This window comes from Acinonyx jubatus, chromosome B1 (genome assembly GCF_027475565.1).
Source record: "Acinonyx jubatus isolate Ajub_Pintada_27869175 chromosome B1, VMU_Ajub_asm_v1.0, whole genome shotgun sequence".
NCBI lineage: Eukaryota > Metazoa > Chordata > Mammalia > Carnivora > Felidae > Acinonyx > Acinonyx jubatus.
In genome coordinates, this window is record NC_069382.1 from 58,339,749 (window position 1) to 58,366,722 (window position 26,974).

Sequence of the window (26,974 nt, forward strand, 5' to 3'; positions counted from 1 at the left end):
CTGCAGAACTCTTGAGATCAGATGGGACACAGCCAGCCTCATTTCATGTTCCACATTGATTTTCATGTGGCACTTACTTGTTTAGCACATGTACACATCAAAAACGCAGTTTCACATAGATATGATGTCATAGAAAAGAATGTGGAGTGACCTCATGTTGAAACCCTGAACTGTTTCAAGCTAATAGCTGTGTCTATCAAATGCTGAGTATCATTGTACTTGCATTAAAATTTTCAAACATTACAGTACCTCTGTCAATCTGTGTGGTGCCCCAGGGCACCTCATCACACAGTTTGAGAATCACAGGTTTCACACAATCCACTTTTGTTTAAACTTTGTTCAACCTTCAAGCTCTTAACTATGTATAATCTACTGGGATCTCAAACATCTTTACCATTGCTGTCCTACAACTCAGCACCTTAGTACATCTAACAAATATAATTAACTTCACATTCTGAATCACAGAATCAAAACATGGATTCTATTATAGAAGATCTAAGATGATGGGTGGCATTTGGTTAGCAGAGATTTATACTGAAAGTACAAGGCATCATATTTTTATAAGTGTAACTTCCCAGCCAGCAAGACACGGGATTTTTAATTTCGCATACCACCAGACAATGCTACAGAAGTAACTCAATACAGTTTGTGGCTACGTCCAGACAGCTGAGTAAGGGCCTGAGTATTAACAGCTGTCAAATGAGTGTTCTGTGCCCTCCACACCACCTCCACCCCAGACTAGTCTTTGAAGGATTCAATCAGTATAAAGTCAGAATGTCAAGGAAAGAGGCCAGAGCAGGTAATATGACAAACGGATGTTGGTCTTAAGTAAGCTGACTAGCTATTAATTCACAAAACAGTCTGAAAAGATTTGTGATGCAAGCCGACTTCTGTCTAGACAGAGAAGGGAGTGTAAAACACATTAGACAGATACAACACAGTAGTGACAAGAAAAACCTGTTTCAGTCTCTCAAATGCATTAGGAGAGAATCTGGTGGTTCCTTTTTTTATCTGAATATCTAATCCCTAATGGGGCTATATCTAGGTACTAGTGAATTTCATTTCTAGAGCTCTAACACATGATTTTAAAAGGGAAGAAGCATAAAGAGATAAAAAGAATGAAGCAGGGAAAAGCAGAGAGGAAAAGAGATTGAGCACCAACTAGGGAGGAGAGAGCAAGAGTGAACGTGTCAGAGGACTGGAGAGTAGGAAGAGAGGGTAATAAAACCCAAATGCTCAGATATGTTTCTGAATTTCAAAGACTATTTATGTTTTAGCATTCGGAAAACATCACTGGCCTAGTCCTATAAAATTTATCTCTTTCCTCAGATGTACTGTAGTCATGTCTGTTTTTCTGCTTTCCATTTAACAGTGGCTAAAAAACGGCGATCAGGGAAGTCAGTTCCTGCATCCACTTTGTACAGTTGAATAGTTCAGTGGCCTAATGGATAGGTCATTTAAGGAAAGTAAGCAGTTCAAAATATCTTTTGGGTTTTTTTCCCCCAACAATGTCGATGGTCAACTTTAAGCTCAGGGTAAGGAAAACAATTGGCTACTAGTAAAAGAATCAGAATCATACTTAGTTTTGTCAGGCATGCCAAAATACTGTTTAAATAGAAATTATATTTTAACATTTGCTTATTCTGAAGTTCTCATAGCAGCAGCTCACAGAAGCAGTCCACTTGAATTCATTTGTTTAAAGGGTTTTTTTTGTTTAAAAAATATGATCAGGAATTTTATTTGACACTACATGCCTATTGTAGATTCCCTGATGGAGAGCATTTTAATGCTCTGGCATAAAAGAGAAATGAGCAATTCTAGTAATGTAATAAATATAATTGTGGAGAAATTATCGGTTCAGGGAAAACTAGCTGTGTGTGTGTGTGTTTTAATGTTTATTTTGAGAGAGAGAAGGGGGTAAGGGCAGAGACAGCAGGGGAAGGGCAGGGAGAAAAAGAGAATCCCAAGCAGGCTCCAGGTGGTCAGCACAGAGCCAGAGGCAGGGCTTGAACTCATGAACCTTGAGATCATGACCTGAGCCAAAATCAAGAGTCAGACACTTAACCAAATGAGCCACCAACGCCACACGGGTTTTGTTTTTAATAGCTCCTGACTGTATACAAGTTTTTTTTTCTTTTATATTATTTTTTTAATGTTTATTTACTTTCGAGAGAGAGAGAGAGAGAGAAAGAATGAACGAAAGAACAAATAAGCAAGAGAGGGGAAGACAGAGAGGGAGTCACAGACTCCGAAGCAGGCTTGAAGCTCTGAGCTGTCAGCCCAAAGGCCAATGCAGGGCTCGAATCCACGGACCACGAGATCATGACCTGAACCGAAGTTGGATGCTTAACCAACTGAGCCATCCAGGCACCCCTTTTTTCTTATATTGACAGATTTCGTTGACATATTTCTGTACCAAGATATATTTGTTCTCAGCAAATTCTATTATTGTGCTTAGAATGGAAGAGTCCATTTTCTCTTTCTCTCTCTTTCTTTCTCTTTCTGAGAGAGAGAGAGAGGGACATTGTGAGAAGGGGAGGGGGAGAGGGAGAGGGAGACAGACAGTCTTAAGCAGGCTCAATCCCACGACTCTGGGATCATGACCTGAGCCAAAATCAAGAGTTGGACACTCAACAACTGCACCACCCAGGCACCCCTGTTTTCTTAAATGCTTCCAGATCTAACTAAAGGGGGCAAAGTAAGAAAATTCAGTGAACATGAAAGGAGAAACTTATATTGCTAGGATATGCAGTTTAAAAGGAAGTTCCCCTCATTATCTTGCTCTTTTCTTCATGATTTTGCCATGTTAAAAAGGCACCGATGTATGTCTAGAGGTCATTTTATCCACCAAGCTGAGAACTAATTTTATTAAATAATCATGATCAAATCATGATTGTGCTAGAAGCAAAACAGAAAATCATAATTGAAAAAGAGTTCGTAGTTTGAGGGATAAAACGGAAGAGGATGGAAAAGGGGGGGTGGTAGCAGACATTTCTGTTCTCCCTCCACACCCAAATTTATTCCTTCTTAGCCAATATATTGAGTATTTTCAATTTCCAAATACATATGTACTCAGAAACTAAACTATGCAGCTTCTAACCAGTGTTATAAGTTTTCAGATGATGGTTTATAAATTTCCAACACAGATCATGGGAGATATTTCATAAATCATCACTTCTGTAGGTAACGACAAGGGATAACAACATGATGAAAAAGAATTGCATGAATTTGCACAAAATCCACAACACAACATCAAAAGCAGTAATCCGTTCCAGTAATAATGCTTTTAGAATTTGTGGCTCAAAACTTCAGTTTTATTTGCACATAAAGTATCGTAAGATATAAACTGCCCGTGACTTTTTCACATCAACGTTTTTTGTAGATAAAGAGGTATCTGGCTCCTACTTTTATATCTATCAATAAGTCTATTTAAAATAGTAAACACAAGTGTGCCCTAACATCTTAGCTCATGCAGCAGATGGAGTCTCAGAAGTTCCATGTATCAGGGAACCAGCAAGATGCAATTTTTTAATTTGTAATTTTTTAGTATTTATTTTGAGAGAGACAGAGACAGAGTGTGAGCAGGGGAGGGGTGGAGAGAGAGGGAGACACAGAGTCTGAAGCAGGCTCCAGGCTCTGAGCTGTCAGCACAGAGCCCAACATGGGGCCTACGAACAGCAAGATCATGACCTGAGCCGAAGTCGGACGCTTACCAAACTGAGCCACCCAGGTGCCCCAAGATGCAATTTTATATAAAGACCTATCACAGAATATGAAGTTGTCTATTTCTATGTTTTGGAAAGTGACTACAGTATTTGGTGTGGTGACTGACACATTAAGTGGGGCAACATCTCTGGTTGTAATCATGACAAGAAGGCACTAGATCAATTCCAATTGTTCCTGAAGGATGCTACTCAGTACCCTTTAACCTTTGGATCCTAAAAGGATCACATCCTACTTTTAATGGCCCAATGCTTGGATGTGAGAGGTCCGGGACTAACCATAGTAACCTGACCGGCAGTAGCCCACTGAGAACTTTCAAGTTGTCAAAGAAGGGACAGAGCAAAGCCATGGCTCCTAAGGGACATGATGGCAGAAGCTGCTCAAAGCTGGAGAAAAGCACAAATCAGCTTTTCAACCTTTGGCAAGGAGTAAGGAAAACTGTAATTTTGCCAAAGGGAGAAACACAAAAGAAAGTACTCTTGAGGTGGGCGTCCTGTAAAATACACAGAGAAACATTACTGTTTCTTTTTCAAATGTTGTTTTAGTTCATGAGAAGTCATAAATATCCACGAAGTCTGAAGCAGAAGAGTTGGATCTGGCGCTTCCGGATAACATAGCACTCTGATGAGGTCAAATGACCCGGTAATTAAGAGAGATCCTAGGGCAAGATGACTTTCTTCATGCTGGGAGAACTGTACAAGTTTATGGCTCAGGCTACATAAATGAGAAATACCGGTGGTCAGTTTTGCTTACATCTCTGGGCTGCTCTCATGTGAGACGCATTTCTAAGCTGGAGGGTCGAGCTGTTCCTGGGCTTTGGTTAGCGAAAGTATGTAGCAGATGGTTCTTTTCTACTGGAATTTTAGGACGATTTTTTTTATTAACTTGCTTTGCTTTCTGAATATAAAAGACTATATTTAAAAAAGCCTTAAACCACTGAGCTTGACCTTCTTGTCTGAATGGAACTTAATGTTTTACTAATAAAGAAGTTGATGTAAAATGCAGTGGACACACCCCATGATAAAGAAGATATTGTCTTTAAGGGGGTTTCGTATTTCCAGCGAACTGCAAAAACATTGTTCTGCTTATGGCTTTAAAACTGAGACAAAGAACTATTGAAACCCCAAAGATACGTTACCAACGAACAAAAAGAAAAAGCTTCTTACCAGGTTCAGCTGTAGATCTAGGTTCTGTTTGCCACATGAGGAAAAAATAAATCAAAACAGAGTATTAGAATGGGATTCCATTAATAATAAATCCACCTATCTTTTCTCTGTCTAGGACATGTCTACAGAATATAGGGAACTCCACAGTACAAAAGAGTAAAGTGATAGATCAATTTATATTTCTAGAAATACAGAAACCCAAATTCCACCAGTAACAAACAGCTTATACTAGGAAGTTTTATAAACCACAATCCATAGAGGGGCTTATAGGAGGCTTATACTCCTCCTCAAATTATTGGCCCTACTTTGAGTTCACAAGTTGTAACATTTTCTGACGTATATACAACTTTCATTAGACCTTCAAAGGGTTACACAAGTGACCACCACTGCTTAAATACACTGGACCCCACATATTTGCAGGTTATCTGGTCTTACTACTCTCCCAAAAATAGAAACCAATTCATCCAAATGACTAAACCCTTCTTGGTTTTTTGGAAGCTTGAGGGAAGAAAATGAATGAATGTGGGAGAATGGGCACCTCTCCTTACTTTTCTGTAGAATTCTGAAGTCTGGAGAGTCTTGGATTTCACTCCCTTGTCGGAACCACTTGACCTGCAAAGGGGGCGCTCCTCGGACCCGGCACTCCAGTACCACCACCTGACCCTCTGATGCAGCTATGTTTTGCAGTTCCTAAAATTCAAGGAAAACACTCCCTGTTAGACTGGTGCACATGTCCACAATTTCACAACAGACAATAACGCTTCCAAAGCTTCCCGGAAAAAAAAAAAAAGGCAAAACTTGCATCATAAGATAATTACCACTAACTCAGATAAAAAGAAACACCTTTAAACCCATTGGTTGTCAGCTTTTCATAATCTCCATGTAATGACATTAGTAGGGTTTACTACTGGGCCTCTAGAAACTTCGTGTCTCTCTGCAAATTTATTGCCACTTCATATTTATGGAATTTTATGGTAATGCCTGTTACCTTTATCTACATTTAAGAGTCAGCTGGTGGAATGCAAACTTCCCCAAACCATTATATTTCATATGAACGTAGATTCCTGGGAAAACCAGACAGGAAGGAAAAAAAAGGCATACGTTTGTTTTCACATGCTCCAACTTTCCATGTACTCCCCCCCCACCCCCCAACACACGTTTGCCAATGGGTTTCCTACGTCAGGTTTATTAACATGGTTTATTAACACAAGGGGCTTGGGGATTTTCTCATTTTAAAGTTCTGAGTAAAACAATAAAACCCATAGTACATCTCCCTTCATGACCTTCATTTCCTCTTCCTTTGCAGTTACCCTCGCTGCCCCGGACCCCACTCCAATTCCAGACCAGTACATTTTTACAGTCCGACGGATTAGAAGTTAATTTGGCTTCACAGATGCAAAGAGGTAAAAGCTTTCATATTTGTTATTAAATATCAAAAGATGCCCAGTCTTCTTCCATAGGTTCTCTACCTTCTTTCTCCAGGAGGACCTAGCAATGGCTTAAACTTAACTTTTGACTTTTTAACTAAACTTTTTGACTTTTTAAACTTCTGACTTCACAGCATGAGATCTTACATAGGTCATATAGAAGTCTTAAAATAATTCAAATATGAAAAAGCAATTCACCTGTACATCAACCAAAAGCAAACAAACTTACATCAAGAAGTTGTGTGGTCTTTTCGGTTTCATTTATTATTTATTTAAGATTATCTGAAGGGATGACAAATGGCCTGTTGGGAAAAACAAGTGTTGTGGCAAATGGCCTTCGGTGAGTGTGTTAGAGCTCTAAGGAAATTCTCAAAGTTGATGAGGTTGGCAGAGGAACTATGAGAATCTAGTGTTAAGTCGGAGAAGGCATTTGATAATTTCGGTAGTTAACAAGAATGCCTTTTTTAAGTAAAAAGGTTAAGATTATTAACTACTTCTGACTGCATTCTTCAACCCCCCCCCCCTTTTTTTTTAATGTAGGAAATCTCTGGTTTTAAATGGACTTTTTCACTTTGTGATCGGGTCCAGAGAAGAGCCAATTTAATGGACCACAGCAGGCAAAGTGCTGCTCACAGGCTTCAGGTTGTGTGGATTATTAAACACTTCCAGGCTTGTCCAGGAAATTGCTTGTGGTAGATTTCAAAGGGTACACAAATATGTTTCATATTTGACCTTTCAGGCACCAAAGGAGACTCTGATTTATTAGGATTGTGTGTTTTGTTCAAACTTTGGAGAGTCAGAGATACAGAAAATGGGCAGGATGCCAAGGACTTGAAGAGTCAAAACTCCAGTTAGGATCACAATTTGATTCCACCTGGAGCAAACTTTTTTTCTGTTTTTAATTTATTTATGCTGAGAAATAGAGAGGGGGGCAGGGGTGGAGAGAGAGGCAGAGAGAATCCCAAGCAGGCTCCATACTGTCAGCACAGAGCCTGATGGGGAGTGCGAACTCCCCAACTATAGGATCATGACCTGAGCCAAAACCAAGAGTCGGATGCTTAACCAACTGAGTCACCCAGGCGCCCTGGAACAAACATTTTTATCTTGAGAAAAGCCACAGCCAGGCAGAATGAGCCACTAGGAGAACCTGCAGGAACATGATGAGGAGCACTGAAGGAGACTGCATTCAGAAGTTGTGCTTGGTAATCTGCACCACCCACTCGGTAAACTTTGGGACTCCTGAATGTGTTTCAGGTCCATATAAGGGTATCTCATGTCATATACCAAGCCCACCTGATATTGCAATTCCTTGAAGGGGTCCAACTATTTAGCAAGAAATGCCACATGAGGCCAGCTGCTCTCCCAGTCTCTCATGTGTCCCTACCGCCCAAAGTCCCACAGTCCATGCCAGCTCTGCCGCCCCAAGCGAAGCCCCGTGGCCCACAGGCAGAAGTGCTGCTCCGCCTCTGACCAGCTGCGAAACCTGGGAATCTTTACCAGAGGAGTAGGAGGAAATAGATGGAGGCACCTCTTAAACTGTCAAAGCCCACCTGGCGTTCACTGTCACCATCATGCCCCCAAAGATGCTAAGGGTGACAAAGGGAAAGCTAGTTTGAGATACAAAGGAGATCAGCAGATTTATTTTCTACACCTGCCCCTCCAAAACCAAAGCTCAGGCCCAAAAAGGACCCAGCAAAGCAGGGAGAAAAGATGCCCAAAGGGATAAAGGGGAAAGCAAATGCAAGGAAGGAAGAAAGCAATCCTACAGAGAACAGAGATGGTCTACAGTCTAGACACAGAGGGTAAAAGGCACCGAAAATGCCCAGGGAGGGGTGCTCTATGCTTCCAGTCACTCCATAGTTTGTGAATCCTTTATAAAAATATAGAATTCCTTTATAAAAATATAGAAGTTTGTTTTATGTTTCTTTTTACTATGCTGTGTGTTTGGCACACAGTATGGTTCATGGTTTTCTTCTGGAGAAAGGGGATATACCACTAATATGTCACTGATTCAGGAGGAACAAGGTTTTGTGTCTAGTTTTCAAGGATTTCTCTTGGTGCCCAGGAGGAATTCCCTAACATCTCTATATGCCAGGCCCCAGTGGTGAAGCCCCATGGGGAGGGAAAGCAAAACGTCACATCTTCTTTATCTACTTAAATCAAGAGGTGCATTGACACCCTCAAAATCAGCCGTGTCTTGGGTAGCAATACAGCAGATAACAGATTTCCTGGTGATCATCTGGTGAAGCTGTTTTCAAAAACCTCTAAAGTCACACAGCACCTGAATTATCCACACCTTGGTAACATGTGCTATTCTAAGCAACGAAGGACAACTTCATGGACTACTAGAGTGGCACTGTTTTTGGTAAGGTTTCACACAATTTTTTTTTTTTTTTCTTTTTGTAATCTATCCAGGAGGGGGCTTTCTTTTTTTTTTTTTAATCTTTTCTTCAATGTTTATTTATTTTTGGGACAGAGAGAGACAGAGCATGAACGGGGGAGGGGCAGAGAGAGAGGGAGACACAGAATCGGAAACAGGCTCCAGGCTCTGAGCCATGAGCCCAGAGCCTGACGCGGGGCTCGAACTCATGGACCGCGAGATCGTGACCTGGCTGAAGTCGGACGCTTAACCGACTGCGCCACCCAGGCGCCCCGTATCCAGGAGGGGGCTTTCAAAGTTGTTGTCAAATATCATTTGTTGCCATGTCTTAAAGTAAATATTGTTTATGGAAAGATCTTTAATAAAGCTGGATTCAGGCTGGCTTAGAAGAAAAAAAAATCATTCCCCCCAAGAAGACAAGCAAGATGCTCTTCTCCACTGCCTTGCATGTTTTATGGATTTGCTCTTTACATTTGTCTTTAGTTTACTGGGAGTAGATTTTTGTAAAAAGTATGAAATAGGAGTCCTATATATATATATATATATATATATATATATATATATATATATATATATATATATATATTTTATCTCTGCTGAGGAATTCACTCTTTACCCAGTGATCTGCAGGTTTCTGTAAATACTGGAGTGTCTTTATGGGCTCTGTTCTGATTACCTGTCAATTTGTCTAGTCTTATGCCAGCACCATACTGTCCTAACTACTATATTTTTACAAAGTCTTGACATCTCCAAGGACAAATCTCCTACCTTCCTTGCCATCATATGATTTTCCTTCTTCAGGAGTACCCTGGCTATTTTTGGGTTTATCTTAGAGTCAAATTGCCAAGTTCTAATTCAAACAAACAAATGAAACAAGGAACCTGTTAGAATTTCAGCTAGATTCATTAAATTTACAGATTAATCTGGGAGTCATGATTTCTTGACCATTTTCCAGTCCACAGACATGGTATTTCTCTTCACTTATTTAGGCCTTTTTAGAGGTCTTTCAATAAAGGTCTATAATTTTCTCAAAACAAAACAAAGACAAAAAAAACAAAGAGAGAGAAGATATGCTACATGGAACCATTTCTGAGTTGAGCAGTTGACAAATGAAATGGAGGTCATTCAGCTTGGCAAGGCAAAACACAAACTTAGAACAAACTGAATTATTACCCATTTTTTTTATTTCTATAAAACTTGTTGTTTCTCCCAAACAATTTCAAACACAGCATTTTGTCTTTTTTCCCACCTGTCTTGGCTTTCCCACTCTATTGTAAGCTCTATCAGGTCACTGACCATGCCCACATTTTTTAGACCCTTCACAAGATTATAATCACCCAGCAATTTTTTGGTAAATACCTATTTAGCCCCAAAGGTAACCATGACAGCCTACTGATCTGTTCGTTTTCATTTTTAAAGACTGCCACATGAAGCCACATGTGAATCCATGTGAATGGAATTTCAGGACCAAAGCAAACACAGAGAATGAGACTTGCAGATGTCAGACCTTTGTAAAAATTGGAGGAAAGGAGGCAGGAGTGGTTGCATCAGGTCGGCAGAGATACGAGGTTGGACTGTGAACCTGAAAAAGCAGAGACACAGGGATCAAATTCTGAATATATAAATTGCTGAACAGATGGGCTAAAGAAACCTTTCATTATTGGGATCACTCCACATGAATGAAACAAGGGAAAGAAAACATCGCCATATATCATTTTGCTGGTCTACTCTTACATACAGTACAGACATTGTTCTACACCCTCATTTCACATCTGTTACTCTTCTCTACTCAAAAGGATATTCAAGGTACAAGTTCCCTGGTTCCTTAGGGATCCATGAGCTTTTAAATGCTATTACCAAATGGATTTCTGTGTGTGGGGGTTTCACAGGGGTCTTTTCCAAAGTTCTCACAGACATTATATTTTATTTTTAAATACGGTCTGGATTCATTGAATTAAAAGCGCAAGTTACTGGCAGTGGAGAGTAAATTATCAAACATCCCCCTACCTTATTTTTAACTTGAACTCTTTTTTGATATAAGGAATTATAGGAAGTTAAAAAGAAGGATACTGTTTTTTCTTGATATGCAAAAAATAAAGGTGTTGAAATACTTACTGAATGGAACTCATCTCTGGGGAAATAGAAGGATTCCAGAGTAGTAAATGGAAATGATTTCTCCTTCTACATTCATTTATTTTCAAGCACTTTGGGTTTATTCTGCTCTATATAAGCAATTGTTAGCTTCTTACCCCGAGATGATAGTGATCTGATATTATGTGTCTAAATATGACAAGATGTCATCAGGAATGTTGGCAGTTGTAGAGACGCTAGGATGGAAAGGGCCTATTCATTATCCTTGTAAGACTTTTCATTGGCTTGTGATTTAGGATTGGGTTTCACTCTTCACTGCCTTTTTATGTGCATAGACTATTTGAATACTTACACAGTAGTTAGACTGTGCCAGCCGCTGTTCTAAATGTTATGTGGAGATTCACTCCCTAAATCCTCATGATAATCCTATGAGATAGATAGATGGTATCATCTTCAGTTTACAGATGAAGAAGTTAGGCATAGAGAGGTTACATCACTTAGTCAAGGTCTCTTCGAGTTAGTAAGTGGTAGAGCTGGGATTTACACCCAGGCAATCTGGCTCCAGCGTGTTAAAATTTTATGTGACTGTTGCTGATGATAATAAAGCAACGGAGTTTCTGTGAGCCCTTCAGCCTCCTGCCTATACTGTCGGAATAGATTAGATTACCTTCCATTTAGTGCTTCTGTAGAATTTAAACCACTTAAAATGTACTGTTTACGTTATTATGGTTTTACATATGTAAATACATATTTTCTGCTCTTAGGCTTTTTTTTTAAATTTTTTTAACGTTAATTTATTATTGAGAGACAGAGAGACACAGAGCGTGAGCAGGGGAGGCATAGAGAGAAGGGGAGACACAGAATCAGAAGCAGGCTCCAGGCTCTGAGCTGTCTGCACAGCGCCCGATGCGGGGCTCGAACTCACCGTGAGATCATGACCTGAGCCGAAGGCGGATGCTTAACCGACTGAGCCACCCAGGTGCCCCTGCTCTTAGGCTTTTAATGTGTTCTGCAATATTCATATTTTTATATTTTTTATTTCCCCATAGGAAATAGGATTAGCATAATCTCAATATTCGTGGAGTTTTCTGAAAGATTCCGGTAGGTTTTATTTTATTTTTGCAAAAACTTAATTATTAATATCAATTTACATAATTAATAATAATTATAAACTGGGAATGAAGATGGTGACAGATATTTTTTCTCCAATGAAATGCCTAGCATGGTACTAAGCATTCATCACTTATCAATACTTAAATATCGAACACCAAAAAAAAAAACAATCTACATATAATCACATATATTTCTATAGGTTCCACTCTGATTTAGGGATTTAAAACAAATATTTAGACCATCTTTAAGTGAGTTATACTGGCTGGTTCTTTTCAAGTTTCAAATGTCTCTTCTCTATGGTTTCTACATACCACAGATCCCAGAGTATTACTCTACAATACCTGAGTGCTCAATAGATAGAAGGCCTGGTGATGATGCTCACAGAACATAGTGATTAGTTAGGAATTAGTTTACACTTCAAGGGTGGGGGCGGGGAAGGCTTTTGTGAGTATTGTTTTTAAATATACACATCATAGCACAAAGGCAAAGTAACATACATCTAATTAAAACATTTAAAGATTCTAATTTTTTTTTTTAATTCCTGTTGTATCTGCAAAGTAAGCTCACTATTACCTCAGTAGTTTGTACTGTTGTTCTTTTTTGGACATGGCAGTCTTGTAATGAAATAAAAGCACGGTAAAAATGCTTGGTTAAGCCAATAATAATTATTATTATTATTATTATGGCATGATTATGTTTAGCTCCTGGAAAAACTTTTGTTGGTATGTCAACTTTTCTTGCTTCTATTTTAAATGCGTTAATAAATTTGGCTAAATGGAAGAGGGCACAGTTGTGGAAGAATAATCAAATAGTCATAGCTCAAAGAGAGAGCGTATTATCAGGTTATTGGCTGTTAGAGATGTTCCCAATGGGAAAGCAGATGTTGACTAACTGGTACTAGGTTTTTGATTAAACATTATTTTTAGTGCTTAAAAGGAAGAACTTTACCTACCATTTTCTTTCCTCCCCCCGTTGTGCTCCCACTTAGGAAAATATTGCAGGGAGTGTACTAGTTGGAATCGAAGCTGTAATCATGAAGTCTGCTTCACAAAGTTTGCTAATGAGTTTGACTCCTGTGGTTTCAGGTACGAGGACTTACCTGTTGAACAGGGATGGATAATGGCTGAATCACAGCTGTGGTCACTCCTGTCTTTGGAGATGATGATCCTATTGTCAAGGAAACAGAAGTTGTTTTCTTTTGAGCTCTGGAAAATAAAAAGGCAAGTGGGTTCCATCAGAAATTTTTTTTATGTTTATTCATTTTTGAGGGAGACAGCATGAGCCAGGGAGGGGCAGAGAGAGAGGGAGACACAGAATCTGAAACAGGCTCCAGACTCTGAGCTGTCAGCACAGAGCCCGACACGAGGCTCGAAACCATGAACCGCAAGATCACGATCTGAGCCAAAGTCGGACGCTTAACCAACTGAGCCACCCAGGCATCCCAGAACTTTTTAAAATCAGGAATTATTCTTTGAAAGATTTCCACAGAATATTTCAGTTTCTTTTTGTGTACTCAGTCCACTTCAATTGTAACTGCTTCAGAAATGGGAAACCATAACCTACAGTTAGAATGGCTATAGTCAATACATACATAGAATGGGCCTTATAGATTTTACCAAAATAAATACATGGGTAAGAGAAAAGGAGCTATATATAATTCAGCCATTATCAGAGAACCTAAAGTTTGATGTTGGAAATCCTAAGAGAAAAGAAAATGTCTGGAAAAAGTCCTAGGGTTAGGGTTCTGTATTTAGTTCATGGTTTTAGTGGTCTATTTTAAGTCTAGCAGCTCTTCATTGTCCTGGTTCCTCATTTTGTTGAGAATGTCTTGGCATTTTTGTCTCTTCTTACCCATAAAAGTTAGTGAGGTGTAGAGAAAGGTTAAGAACAGTTGGTTGGTAGGCCCAGCTTTGCTAAGAGGTTGGCTGTACAATCTCAAGCAAGTCATGTAACTTTACTATGCTTGAGATCTTTATCTGAAGTCAGAGGTGGCAGAGTATATGTGTATGTATATATATATACACGTATATATACGTGTATGTGTATGTATATATATATACGTATATATATACGTGTATGTGTATGTATATATATACACGTATATATATATATATGCTCCTGGATACATATAATTGTTATGTATATACTAGCAGATCAAAGAAACTGATTAGCACAGTCTCAATATTCATGGCGTTTTCTGCAAGATTCTGGTAGGTCTGATTTTATTTTTGCAAAAAATTATTAATATCAATTTACATAATTATTATTTTGGAAAATAACCCATCTGTCTTCCTAAGAATAACTAAATTTTACCATTTTCATAAGATCTAACCAGTAATAGACTTTATCCAAATGGAAACCCATTTCTGGCTTAATTAGACATTTTCCAGTTTGTATCAATAAAGTGGTCCTCCTTTATATTTTGGTAATGATTTAACTAGTTTCCTCTCGATGTGACTGTTAGTTTTACATATTTACAACCAGTTAGTTGTCATTGACACTAACATTGTATATGGTTTGATTTTGGCATCTCAGTGATGAAATGCAGACTTCAAAGTCTAAATTCCTAAGTTAAAAAAAATGTGTTCACGTTCAGATATTTGATCTTTGACTGACATCAGCAGACCTCTTCCTTCAAAGCACAATGCGTGCTGCTTTGTACCCCAACGATTCTCGTGACATTCTTTGTTATACAGACAATTGATGGGATCATAGGCACTCACTGTGGCATGGCTCCAGGTTTTGATTTGAAAGCTAAACTTTCACTCTCAGAATCTGTTGAACTGGCACCTGAAAAAGTAGAAAATGACAAAATTAAGATTTGAGGGTATCTAAAACTGCTTCAGAGAGTACTATTTTTCATTTTTAAATAACATACAATGTCTTATTTTGAAATAGGGAATGATTCAGACCATTTTTATTTGGACTGTTTTTTCAGAAAACTACTTAAAGATCCACTATAAAAAGCTTTCTTCAAAGCAATTGTTTTGAATGCCAAATCTACTATTAGTTTCATTTCTTATCACTTTGGCCACCACAACCAAATTTCTAAGTGGCTTATAAACTATGAAATAAATGTATGTGTCTGTGTAAAACATTCAAGGTTTTAAACTTTAACCCTTTCTTGGGAGATTACATTGTGTGGATTCTCAATGTCTTCATTACTCATTAATTAGGAGATGTTTTCTGAGTCTTTGATAAATTAGAACAAAATAGTGGCTTCATTCTTGACTAAGAATGTCTCCAATTTTGGATCACGCTCTCCCAAATTCATTTGCTTCTTTACTGTTTGTGAATTGAGGGTCACCTTATGTTTTTAGTCAAAATACAAAATGTACTTAACATTTTAATGCTCATGTGTTTTGTCACAAGAGATTTTAGGTGACAGATTTAAAATAAGTGTGATTAGAGGTATATTCTTGGTATTGCTTTTATGAGATGTATTTAACTTGAGTTAAAGATACTTTAATATAAAATAATACATGCTTACAGAAAAGTAACCAAAGAGAGAATTGTGTGACATAATACTAAAGACAGTGAGTATCTTCCTTAACGCCATTCTGCACATGCTAATGTATATTTGTCAGATAAACTTAGTAATAACATACATTTATGTATATGTCTATACAAATGGAATCACACTATATGTACTCTTTGCAGTATATTTTAAATACTTTTAGAATATATGCATTAATGTAATTTCTTGGATGGCTACCCCATGCTACTTTCCATGACTGTATTTTTCTACTCTTTTATTAATGTTTTAACAGTCATGTTTAAGTAACTCTGCTGGAATGTTTGCTGTCCCTTCCTATTTATTTAATACTTAGTATAGACTTTCTTCACTTAGTTCCTGCACTACCACAATAGATTCTTATCTTGTCTTCTTAGGTCAGTCTTCAAACTCTTTATCATTTTTTAATGTAACATATGTTAAAAAAAAAAAAAACAACTAAGATGATGAGTTTCTATTCCGTAAATTTAAAAACCTAAAACCCTGCTATGTAGTGACTTGCATGATTTCCAACCAGATTTTCTAGCTCTATCAGCCAAATTCCATGTCCTAGAACCCCAATGCAAAGAGTTGAACATACTGGTGTGCACTCCACTAGGGAATGGGAATATAGCAGCAAATACCCACCCACCAACCCACCCCTGCCCTTGTGGAGTTGACATTCTTTTGAAGGCACAAATGACAAGATAAATACATGACATGGCATTGAGGGAAATGAGAAAACACTCATCAGAATAGGGAAGGAGGGAATGGAGCGGGATGCAATTTGAAGTAGGGTAGCAAGGAAGGTTCCATCAAGACGGGAACTTTGAATAAAGATCCAAAGGAAGGGAGGGCTTTCCCCTCTTGGTCTTTTCTTATGTTTGTATGTTTAATTCTATTATTCACTCTCCTAGGAAACTCTTACCTTGTCTTCTCTCAATAGCATTTTAAGATCAGCCTAGTAATTTTTTCTGTGCTTTGTCTTCTCTGAACTCCCCATGTTCTTACTTTACTACTCAGGTCCCTTATAACATCCTATATGCTAGAAAATTGTTAAGTTCTTTGAAAAATTGAGGTGGAGTTAGGAACAGAACTACCAATTTTTAAGTACTTACTACTTGCCTGGCAATCTGCTTTGCACTTTATAACATTTTTTTTTTTTAATGTTTATTTATTTTTGAGAAAGAGAGCACAAGCAGGGGAGGGGCAGAGAGAGAGGGAGACAGAGAATCCAAAGCAGGCTCCAGGCTGTCAGCATAGAGCCTGATGCAGGGCTCGAACTCACGAGCCATGAGATCTTTACCTGAGCCGAAGTCGCATGCCCAACTGACTGAGCCACCCAGGCGCCCCTATTACATTATTTTTTTTTAATTTTTTTTCCAACGTTTTTATTTATTTTTGGGACAGAGAGAGACAGAGCATGAACGGGGGAGGGGCAGAGAGAGAGGGAGACACAGAATCGGAAACAGGCTCCAGGCTCCGAGCCATCAGCCCAGAGCCTGACGCGGGGCTCGAACTCACGGACCGCGAGATCGTGACCTGGCTGAAGTCGGACACTTAACCGACTGCACCACCCAGGCGCCCCCCTATTACATTATTTTAAATGTTTATTTTTGAGAGATACAGAGAGAGAGCATGTGATCAGAGAAGGGGCAGAGATGGAGGTGGGAATAGAGGATCTGAAGCAGGCTCTGCGCTGACAAGAGAGAGCCTGATATGGGGCTCAAACTCACGAACCGTGAGATTATGATCTGAGCCGTAACTGAATGCTTAACTAACTGAGCCACCCAGGTGCCCCAACATTTAATTACAATAACTCACCTAACAGGTGAACTATGTCCAATTACACATCAGAAAATTGAGGAACCAAGAGATTAAGTAATTTGCATAAGGTCACATAACTAGAAAGCAGTGGTGAGAAGCTTTTTGAACTTGTGGTCCATGACTTCCCTGTACCATTATGACCTTCACGTGCCATGGAGGTCTGTAACTCCTCTGAGGGCTTATTTTCATGCCTCGCTAATGGCAGACCTGCAACTTTTTGTAGAATGAGTGAATGGAACCTTGGGAACTGCGACATTTGTCTGGGGTTGGACAGCGAACTAAGCAACCACAGAAGGGCAGAATGCTAGGGGGCAGCAGCGGGAGGCAAGTCTAGAAACGGAAGGTGAGATGTAGAAGACAGGGCCACAGTGTTTGGACTTCGTTCTAGGCACTGAGATGGGTGATGGGGAAAGTCAGTCATGCAGGATGAGCTGGGGGAGTAACAAAATGAAAGAGCAGGACAACCGGCCAACCATCACAAACAGATGACAGAGGGGCACCTGGGTGGCACAGTCGGTGGGGCTCTTGGTCTTGACTCAGGTGGTGACCTCGCAGTTTGTAAGTTCGAGCCCCTTGTGGGGCTCTGGCTGGTGGCACAGAGCCTGCTTGGGAATCTCTCTCTCCTCCTTTCTGCCCCTCCCCCGCTTGTGTGCAAGCTCTCTCAAAATTAAAAAAAAATTTTTTTTTTTTTAAATAGGTGATAGAGATGGAAGGAGGAGGAGGTATGGGAAGGGAGCTGGGGAAACATGAGCAAAAAATCAGTAGACTCCATTATCAGAAAATCATGGGTCATCTGAGATCAATTTTACTAGAGTCGCCAGAGTTTTAAAGAGGGAGAGGGTAGCAAAAGTCCTACAGAAGTTATCACCGATGCTCTCAAAGTGGCTAGAAAATTGGGGACACCAATAGCTGTTTTTCATCTGATTCCAAACATTTAATAAATCTTAAAAATAAAATCCCCTGATTATCTACTTAGAAAGTCTTTTTTTCAAATTCCTTTTTTTCCAGCTGATTTTCAGAGAAAGGTAAAGGGCCAAAAAGGTTTCAACCCCTGGAAAAGAAAACCTTTGCTAGTTTTTGCACACCTGTCCAACCCTCATGAAATCTCAAAGTCACCTTGTGTCTCAGGTGTCAGAGCAGCTCTTGCAGACGGTGGTGGATCAAATCTCCCTCTCTGTGCCAGCAAGTTCCCTTCCCCCCTCAAGGATTCTTCCCTCCCTCTCTCCTTCTGTCTCCTCCCTTTGGTCATCTGCTTTGCACCTGCTAGTCAGGAAAGGACATTCCTGTCTCTGGTTAACATTTTCGTATTCATCAAACCACCACTTTCAGTTTTTGATGGAAGCTCCAGTCTGACATGTTCCAGAACTTAAAATTACTATCCGTCTATCTGTTCATCAGCCTAAATGCTATTTCTATATTGCTCCCCACACAGAGGGAGGGAATCAAATGCCCATGATCTCTGCTCTATTCTGAAGATACAAGTGCCAGTGCAAATGTCACAAAAATACACCTGCTATCTTGCCTTTAAATGGTGTTCTCTTTTCACTTAAAGAACGTACCCTATTTAATACTTCCTCATAGGAAAAGACCCAGAAAATGCCCAATAGCAAAAATTAAAGAAAAAAAAATCATTTGGAATACCACCACTCAAGATTTGGGGTATATCCTTCCAAAGTCTTCCAAAGTCTGTCTAAAAATGCATAAACATTTTTAAAAGATGATGTTATGCATATTGCTAAGTTATTGCTCGTTCCCCCTACTCAATACACTGTGAAACACCTTTCTATGACATCAGATACCTACTTTATAATTTTCTAATGGCTGCTTTAAATACACATGGGCAGCTTTACAATAATTTTATCTCTGCACTAGGAATGGATATATTATTTCCTTTTTTAAGTATTTTCCTAGAAAGTTGTGTAGAATAGCAATACATCAAAATGCCCATTTGCCTCACCCTCATGAAAACACTAGGTTTTCATTGTTTTTGTCTATTTGGCATCTTCCTTGATGAAGGGGAAAAAAAGCCACATTTCTAGGTGGAAGCAAACTGGAAGTAAATGATACAGCTTCAACTTCGGCAAACAGGAAGTCTTCATGAAAGCAAGTATCAACCATTTGAAAATATATATTCAATATATATATATTGTTTTAAAGATTGTTTAATGCCATGGGTAGATGTTTGTGACAGGTTAAATTTAAAACAAGGTACAAAGGAGTATGTAGAGTAAAATACACACATACAGGATAAAGACTGGAAAGATCGCAATACTGAGTAACCGTCACAGAGCAGTAGCATTACACTTGATTTTTATACCTTCCTTTTATGTGTGTGTTTTCAGTTTCTAAAAATAAAAATGTGCTATTTTTATAATAGTAATCATAGCTCACACTCTGTATCAAGGCACTGCTCTCAATCCTTATAGCAATCCAATTTTCTCCCAGAGGAGATGGAGGAAATGAAGCATAGAGCCACTGAAAAACTGTTCAAGGTCATGGAACTAGAAGCTAAGCTAGCCAGAAAATATTATAGAAACATTTAAAAGTAAATAATGTGAAAAATGGCCAAGGCTGTCCTTAGATTCCTTCAGCTTCTCTTAGTGTATTTTTAATTTTTTTAGGACATTTATTTATATTTGAAACAGAGAGAGACAGAGCATGAGCAGGGGAAGGGTAGAGAGAGAGGGAAATGGAGAATCCGAAGCAGGCTCCAGGCTGAGCCATCAGCACAGAGCCCGATGTGGGATTCAAACTCACTAACTGTGAGATCATCACCTGAGCCGAAGTTGGATGCCCAGCTGACTGAGCCACCCAGGTGCCCCTTAGTGTATTTTTAAAATCCAGGAGAAGAAACCATGTACTCAGAAGGGCTTTACCCTGCTGAGATCAACAGGAGCCATTACTCATACAACATCTCAGCATGTTTCAAAATGTCCCTTAAAAGGGGCACATGTTTTACCTGATTACTCGAAGCACTGAGAACCTATAAATGTCACACAAGATCTGCCACGGTACATTACACTCGCTCAAGTGTCCCTGCCTCTTCCCCACATTCCTGCCCTCCTCTCCGTCCAACTCCTACAAGGTCAGGTTTAATTCCACTTCCTTCATCCCGCATTTCAGGACCACCATCCTATCCCGCCTTCTTTGCAGTTCCTAAAGCTGTAATGATCTGTGTAACCCATTTTACAATCAGAAGAGGGTGACAATGATGGAAACTGGAGGTGTCTGGATTTCACATGCTGACATTTACCTTTCCTATTTATATTACGAATTTAAGATTATCTCTTTGCCATCTAGTCCTGGAGGGTACCCCCCTCACCATCTAGGCCAGATGTGGGCCAGATTCCATCTCCTTTCTCCTTTTCCAAGACTTTGGTCTCATTCTTTCTTGCCCTTCTACATGATCTCCTCTTGGATTATTTGCATTAGCATAGGATACATACTCTAGTTATTTTGGTATGAAAACAAATAAGCAAAGTGAAAGAAAAAAATCTTTTTTACCCCACAGTTCTTCCCAGATTCTGGCTCACACCTCTGCTGATGGTTGAACAAAACTTCCCCAACATGATCTATTACTTGTTGCTTCTCTTCGTATATTTTGCACACATTTTCTCAACTCATTCCATTTGACCGTTGTGCTCTCCAGATTCCCCAAACCCCTCTTGTTAAAATCACCAACAACATCCACAGTTGCTGAACCCAGTGGTTTCCTCCTTGTCCTCATCTCATTTGGGCTCTCAAGCATCTGGAGAGCAAGCTGGCATCGTCCTGTCTCCCGAAACATGTCTTCTGCCTCCTCTTACACCACTCTGACTAGTTTCTCTTCCATCCCAGGGCCATCCTCTTGGAAGTTCAACATGTAGGAAAGATTATCCCAGGCGCAGACTGAGATTTAAGCTGTAATTTATTTTGTGTCATTCTAAAACTTGCTGCAGAAGACAGTGAAATTTAGACAGTTTCCAACCACTACATTAAGTTTTTAGAGGTTTTGTTGAGACTCTGAAGTTCTATAAAAAAATGTCCTACCCTCAGTAGATCCTGCAAATGACTGCATGCTGACACAGTAATAGCAGTGTGGCTTAGGATACAATTCAGTAGAGATATGTCTGAGTCTAATTCAGTGCTGGAATGAGTACATATAAAAATTTCTTACTTTCGGTCATAATACGAGCGTAAGAATTTATGTGAAATTCTCTTCTATTACATGTAATTGTTCTTTGGGATGAAAATACACAAAAATCTCATTTTTTTCCCTGTGAATTATGATCCAAACTTTACAAGGCCAAGGAGCCAGTTTTCCGAAGTACCTTGTATTAGGCTTAGGAGACTAACTCCTAATGGATCTTTATTCTTGCTCTGCCCAGTTCCTTCACCCTCTCCTAACACACAGTCTGTCTGAACTCACAGATACCTGCTGGCTGGTTGGCTAAGTAAGTCCACTGTTACAGCGCACTGGGAAAAAATCCATTATCTTTGTTAAAGTCCTGGCACGGTATATAGAACCAGAGATTACTTCTCACATATTGATAACTCATCCAAATGATTTCAAAGGCAGAAGTGGAAACCAGCAGTTCAGGAGCTTCCATACAGAAGAGCCCAATTTTTTTTTCAATATATAAAGTTTATTGTCAAATTGGTTTCCATACAACACCCAGTGCTCATCCCAAAAGGTGCCCTCCTCAATACCCATCACCCACCCTCCCCTCCTTCCCACCCCCCATCAGCCCTCAGTTTGTTCTCAGTTTTTAAGAGTCTCTTATGCTTTGCTCTCTCCCACTCTAACCTCTTTTTTTTTTCCTTCCCCTCCCCCATGGGTTTCTGTTAAGTTTCTCAGGATCCACATAAGAGTGAAAACATATGGTGTCTGTCTTTCTCTGTATGGCTTATTTCACTTAGCATCACACTCTCCAGTTCCATCTACGTTGCTACAACGGGCCATATTTCATTCTTTCTCATTGCCACGTAGTACTCCATTGTGTATATAAACCACAATTTTTTTTATCCATTCATCAGTTGATGGACATTTAGGCTCAGAACAGCCCAATTTACTGAAATAAAAATAAAGACTGTGGTGGGAATGTTTTGGGTCTACCAGAGTTAGATATCAAAACTGATTTTAGAGGTAGAGAAATATTTCCTTTCATTATATGAAAAGTAGGTTTATCTTACATATCTTCCAGTTAACCTTTTTAAGCTAATCTGTATCCCTGTAACACTGGATGCATTTTTATTATATCACTTATTATAACATCACTTAGAGTCTGGTTATTTTTTTTTAACATGCCCATCTCTGCTGTTAGATTGGGAACTCCTTGATACTTGAAGAATGGGTCTTAATCATGTTTGTACCTGCATTATCTGACCACAGTAGGACATTAAATGCAGGCTGAAATGATCTGGTAGTCTATTCAACTGCATGTGATTTCACATAACACCTATAGTGTAACAGCAATAAACTCTAAAATTCACCATATTTTACCATATTTCACCATATTTTAGCAAAGCTAAAAGCAAATACAGCATTTAATTTTAAGAGGCTCTATCTGAAGTTGGATTTAGAAGACAAATCTGATCATCCTTAGCAAACAGGTTTCTTATGCAAGTTTAAGTTCCCTTCATTGTATTCTAAAATACTTTACCATGTTTGCCACAGAGCCCACCCATGGCTAAAACCATTAACTTATTAAATTTTAAGTCTTTTTGTCATTCATTTAGCACTCTGAAACATGTATGACACAGTGGTTAAAAATCTGGGCCTTGGAGCAAGACTGCTTGGGTTCAAATCCCCAGGGGGCTTTGCAAGAGTCGCTTTAACCTCTCTGGGTCTCAGTTCACCATTTATAAAAAGGAGATACTGTACTAATAATATCTCATGGGCTTACAGAGAGGTTTTGATCATTATGCATGAGTATGTACACACTTATAAATGCCATGTAAATATTATTTATTGTTCTATAAAAAGTGTTTGCTTTCATTAACAGGGCAAGGTCCCTTGAGCTCACAGATATTCAAAGACAGTGCAGAGGATCCTTTTACTGAAAGTAAAGATACACACTTTTAGTCAGTGGTAATAGTTCCTCTAAAATTTCTTTTGTCAATTCTTGAAAGAGTTACAAATTATGATTCATATCTTGATTTCTTCTACTTTAAATAATAAAGAAATTTAGTGATGTTAAACAGTTAAAAAACACATAAAAAGATGAAAAGTTCATGAAGACCTCAAGGATTTTAATTTTTTTGCATTTCAACTACTATTTTCTCTTCTGATTTTTTTTTTTTTTGAGAGAGAGAGAATAAGAGGGAAAGAGAGAAAGAGAGAGACAGAGAGAGAGAGAGCCCGCACGCAAGCAGGGGAGGGTCAAAAGGACCCAGACAGAGAATCCTGAGGGAATAAGGGCTGGATCTCAGGATCTCACTACTGTGAGATCATGACCTGAGCCTAAATCAAGAGTCGGACGCTTAAGTGGCTGAGCCACCCAGACTCCCCTTAACTACTACTCTGAAAAGCAACCAATTAACAGAGTACTCACCAATTTATGGATATAGAAACAAAACATATACTGTGGGTGCTTAAAACGTTTCCAACTTAAATTATAGGTATTGATCAAAATCCAATAATAGTGTAAAACTATATACTTTCACGTCAAGCTTTCTAATTCCCCACAGGCTGAGACTTGTCAAGAACAAAAGAAATATTCTACTCTCTGCCTACCCGTTTTCTAATACAACACTGATCCTTGAAGTTTTTTCATCCTGCGATTGCAAGTTCACAATACATTTAGCTGGAATAACGGAATTTCACAAAAGAGGCAAAAATTCTAGAATTGAATACAAATGAGAACATTTAAAAATATTCAATCATTTAGCATTCCCATGAACGATTTCCCAAGTCATTTATAGTTTAACTCTATCTGGTCGATAGACACGGTTTTTCTAGATGTTCCCTTTCTCTCTTCACTAGAGAAATCAAAAATGAGTTAGACACTTTACATTTTAAGTAAATTCAAGTTAACGCAGCTGAAATGTTTTCAATTAAAAGGAACAAATATTGACATTAGCTGATGTATGCCCAAGTGTCAGACTGTTCATTATAAAATTCTCAGGAGAAAGGAGGTTTGAATCACAACACCATTATGCTGTTTGCATTGGGAAAGCATGTTCACAGGGAAGCTCTACTCAAGCTATCAGACCCCAACCACCCCTTTAAATCATGCTCCTCTCCTTACCTTCGATGAACACCTCGGCAGATGTTGTGTCCGAGCCGCTGGGGTTTGTAGCCAGACAGGTATAGCGACCTGTGTCGTCCTCAAAGGCCTCTGCTATGACCAGGGTGTGGAGGTCCCCACCCTCACAGCGGATCTGAATGTCGGGAGTGTCCTGTAGCTCCTTCCCCTCACAGAACCATCTGCAGGCCAAATGGAGGTCAAAGGGCAGGAGAGAAAGAAAGGAAATGGTGATGTTTAAAACAATAAAGCAGAAGTGAAAGGCTGTAATAAGATGCTTGTTTGATTAAAAGAAAAAAAAAGATCTGTGCTGATGTTACTGAGGGAAACCTTAGAGACTGTGAAATTAATGACTAGACATTGCCCATAGGTTTTCTTCGTAAAGCATCTTGTACATTTTATCAACTTCAAAATAAGGGATATCACCAAACTTGGAAAGACCGTTTTAGTTACAAAATAAAAGGAACAGAAATTCAAAGTGTCTTCTTATAAAATGTTTTATCGTAGATGCCTCTTACAACTTTATGATTCTTACCTAAAGAAAAATATGAAATCTAAACATTATGCTCAAAATATCTAATGTATCAGGGGAAACTAGTCATCATGTTGAAAAATCGTAGGCAGCACTATTTTTGTTGACCCTAAGACTCCTGATCAGCTGAGCAATAGCAGATTTAATGGCTTCCACATTTCTGGTATTTACAAACCTTTCTAGCAGACCGCCTGGCCTCCACGAGGTAGAGAGATGCTGGATGTGCTGTAATTCATTCTTGCTGGTCAGCACTTTTCCTCTCCCAAACAACCAGGACCTGGGTGTAAGAGGCTGCAGGCTGCCAGACTGTTTTAGCACATGCTCTCTCTCACACACACTTGCCTTATTCCCCCAGCACCTCATACTCTCAACAGGATTTTCACAAAAAAAACATGAAGCTGCCCTAAAACCTCCCCTAAATGTGATTTATTTTTAAAGAAATATGTAGGAATGTACCACTTGCAACCAAAAGCAATGAAGTCTCTGGGACAGTATTGTCCGCTTACCTCTTAATCAGCACTAAGATTTCCTCTGAGTCTCATATTCTATGAAATTCTTTGGACTTTGCGTCCTTTTATAAAAATAGGGCATCAGAGACTTTTTTCTATATTGAGATAGAATATAGGTATTTATATTTAATCTGAAAATAAAACCAGTTTGCTAATACTACTCAGGGGATTAATTCCCAGAACTTAAAAATTAAATACGGGTTAGTCATAAAGGAACAGATAAGACTTTGGGAATTAGAAAACATTTACCACCACCACTCAGCCAACAGAGCATCCTCAGCAACAACACACATACTACTTCTGAGACTGTTGAGAAGGGCAGGATTTCTTGATTCTACGGCATTTTCTCATTTCCTGTGTCTTCATACAGTCCTAGAGAACATTCCAGCCTAGAGCCAGCTTCCACTTCATTCTATCCTGTTCTCTTTCCATAGTCCCAGACCAGATCTTCACCCATGAGAACTGACTGTGGATTAAGTTGATTTCCCATCTGCAGTAAACTATAGATTCTTTCTCTATTCTATATCAGATTAAAGCTCTTCCCTACATACATCAGTCTTTCAACTTCAGACCTGTCATTGAAGCCATTCATATACCTGGCCCTGATTTTATTTTTTAATCATTTTCCTATACTAACCCTCTGCTTCTATTAAATATTTGCATGAATTTATTATTTCCTACATAGTCCTCATGTATCACTTGCTGATTTTCCTTTGCCTATCCTTTCCCTTCCTTGGGATTCTCTCCTCCCCTCTTCATTAAACCCACCTAGGAACCACTCTTCCTCATAGTCAAGCTATAGGCTCCTGTAACAGACTAAATTCTACTGAACACATGCTTGCTGGGCACCTTCCATGTGGAAGGCACTACATTACATCTTACAGGTAGTGCCTGGTAAACTCTGCAACTAGTTGAGTTTATACTGTCAATAAGTGTCCTTATCTTCCATGGAAAAGATACAAACCAACATTTGGACGTAAAGTTAAGCATCATAAGTACAGTGGAGGTTTAAGAGAAGGAAAGAGTAACTGCTTTGGTTAGATATGCTTCATAAGGAGACCTCTGCCTCGTACTCGAGGAGTGTGATATCTGGTCCTCTAACTCCTGGGTCAGCAAACCTACAGCCTGCAGCCCCCATAACCTGTTTTTGTATGGCCCATGAGCTGAGAATGTTTTTTAGATTTTTAAAATTTTTAAGAAAGAGAATAAACTTGTGACATATGCAAATCATAGAATGTCCAAATGTCAGAGTCTATCAAGTTTTTTTGGGAACACTGCCATGCTCATTCACTAACTCATGGTCTCTGGCTGCTTTTGCATTACAGTGACAGAATTGAGTAGTTGCATCAGAGCACATGGCCCACAAATCCTAAAATATTTACTATCTGGACTTTATAGAAAAACTTTGCCAACTCCTGCTCTAACTTCTTGCTCCTCAAAGTGTGATCCTTGGACCAGCCGCATCAGCATCATTTGGGAGTTTATGA

At 39.1% G+C, this 26,974-nt stretch overlaps 1 protein-coding gene across 7 annotated transcripts in view; it reads right to left on the reverse strand.

Moving 5' to 3' along the window:
• Positions 1 to 26,974, reverse strand: part of PALLD (palladin, cytoskeletal associated protein) — a 401,759-nt gene that overhangs the window by 209,060 nt on the left and 165,725 nt on the right. For all 7 annotated transcript variants that reach the window (XM_053216732.1, XM_027068656.2, XM_027068648.2 and 4 more), the window contains 6 exons: positions 24,450 to 24,628; positions 14,624 to 14,690; positions 13,000 to 13,105; positions 10,204 to 10,278; positions 5,438 to 5,579; positions 4,890 to 4,913 (listed from right to left, as the gene is read on the reverse strand). In XM_053216732.1, coding sequence (XP_053072707.1) covers positions 4,890 to 4,913; positions 5,438 to 5,579; positions 10,204 to 10,278; positions 13,000 to 13,105; positions 14,624 to 14,690; positions 24,450 to 24,628 — 593 coding nt within the window. The remainder of the gene's footprint in view (positions 1 to 4,889; positions 4,914 to 5,437; positions 5,580 to 10,203; positions 10,279 to 12,999; positions 13,106 to 14,623; positions 14,691 to 24,449; positions 24,629 to 26,974) is intronic.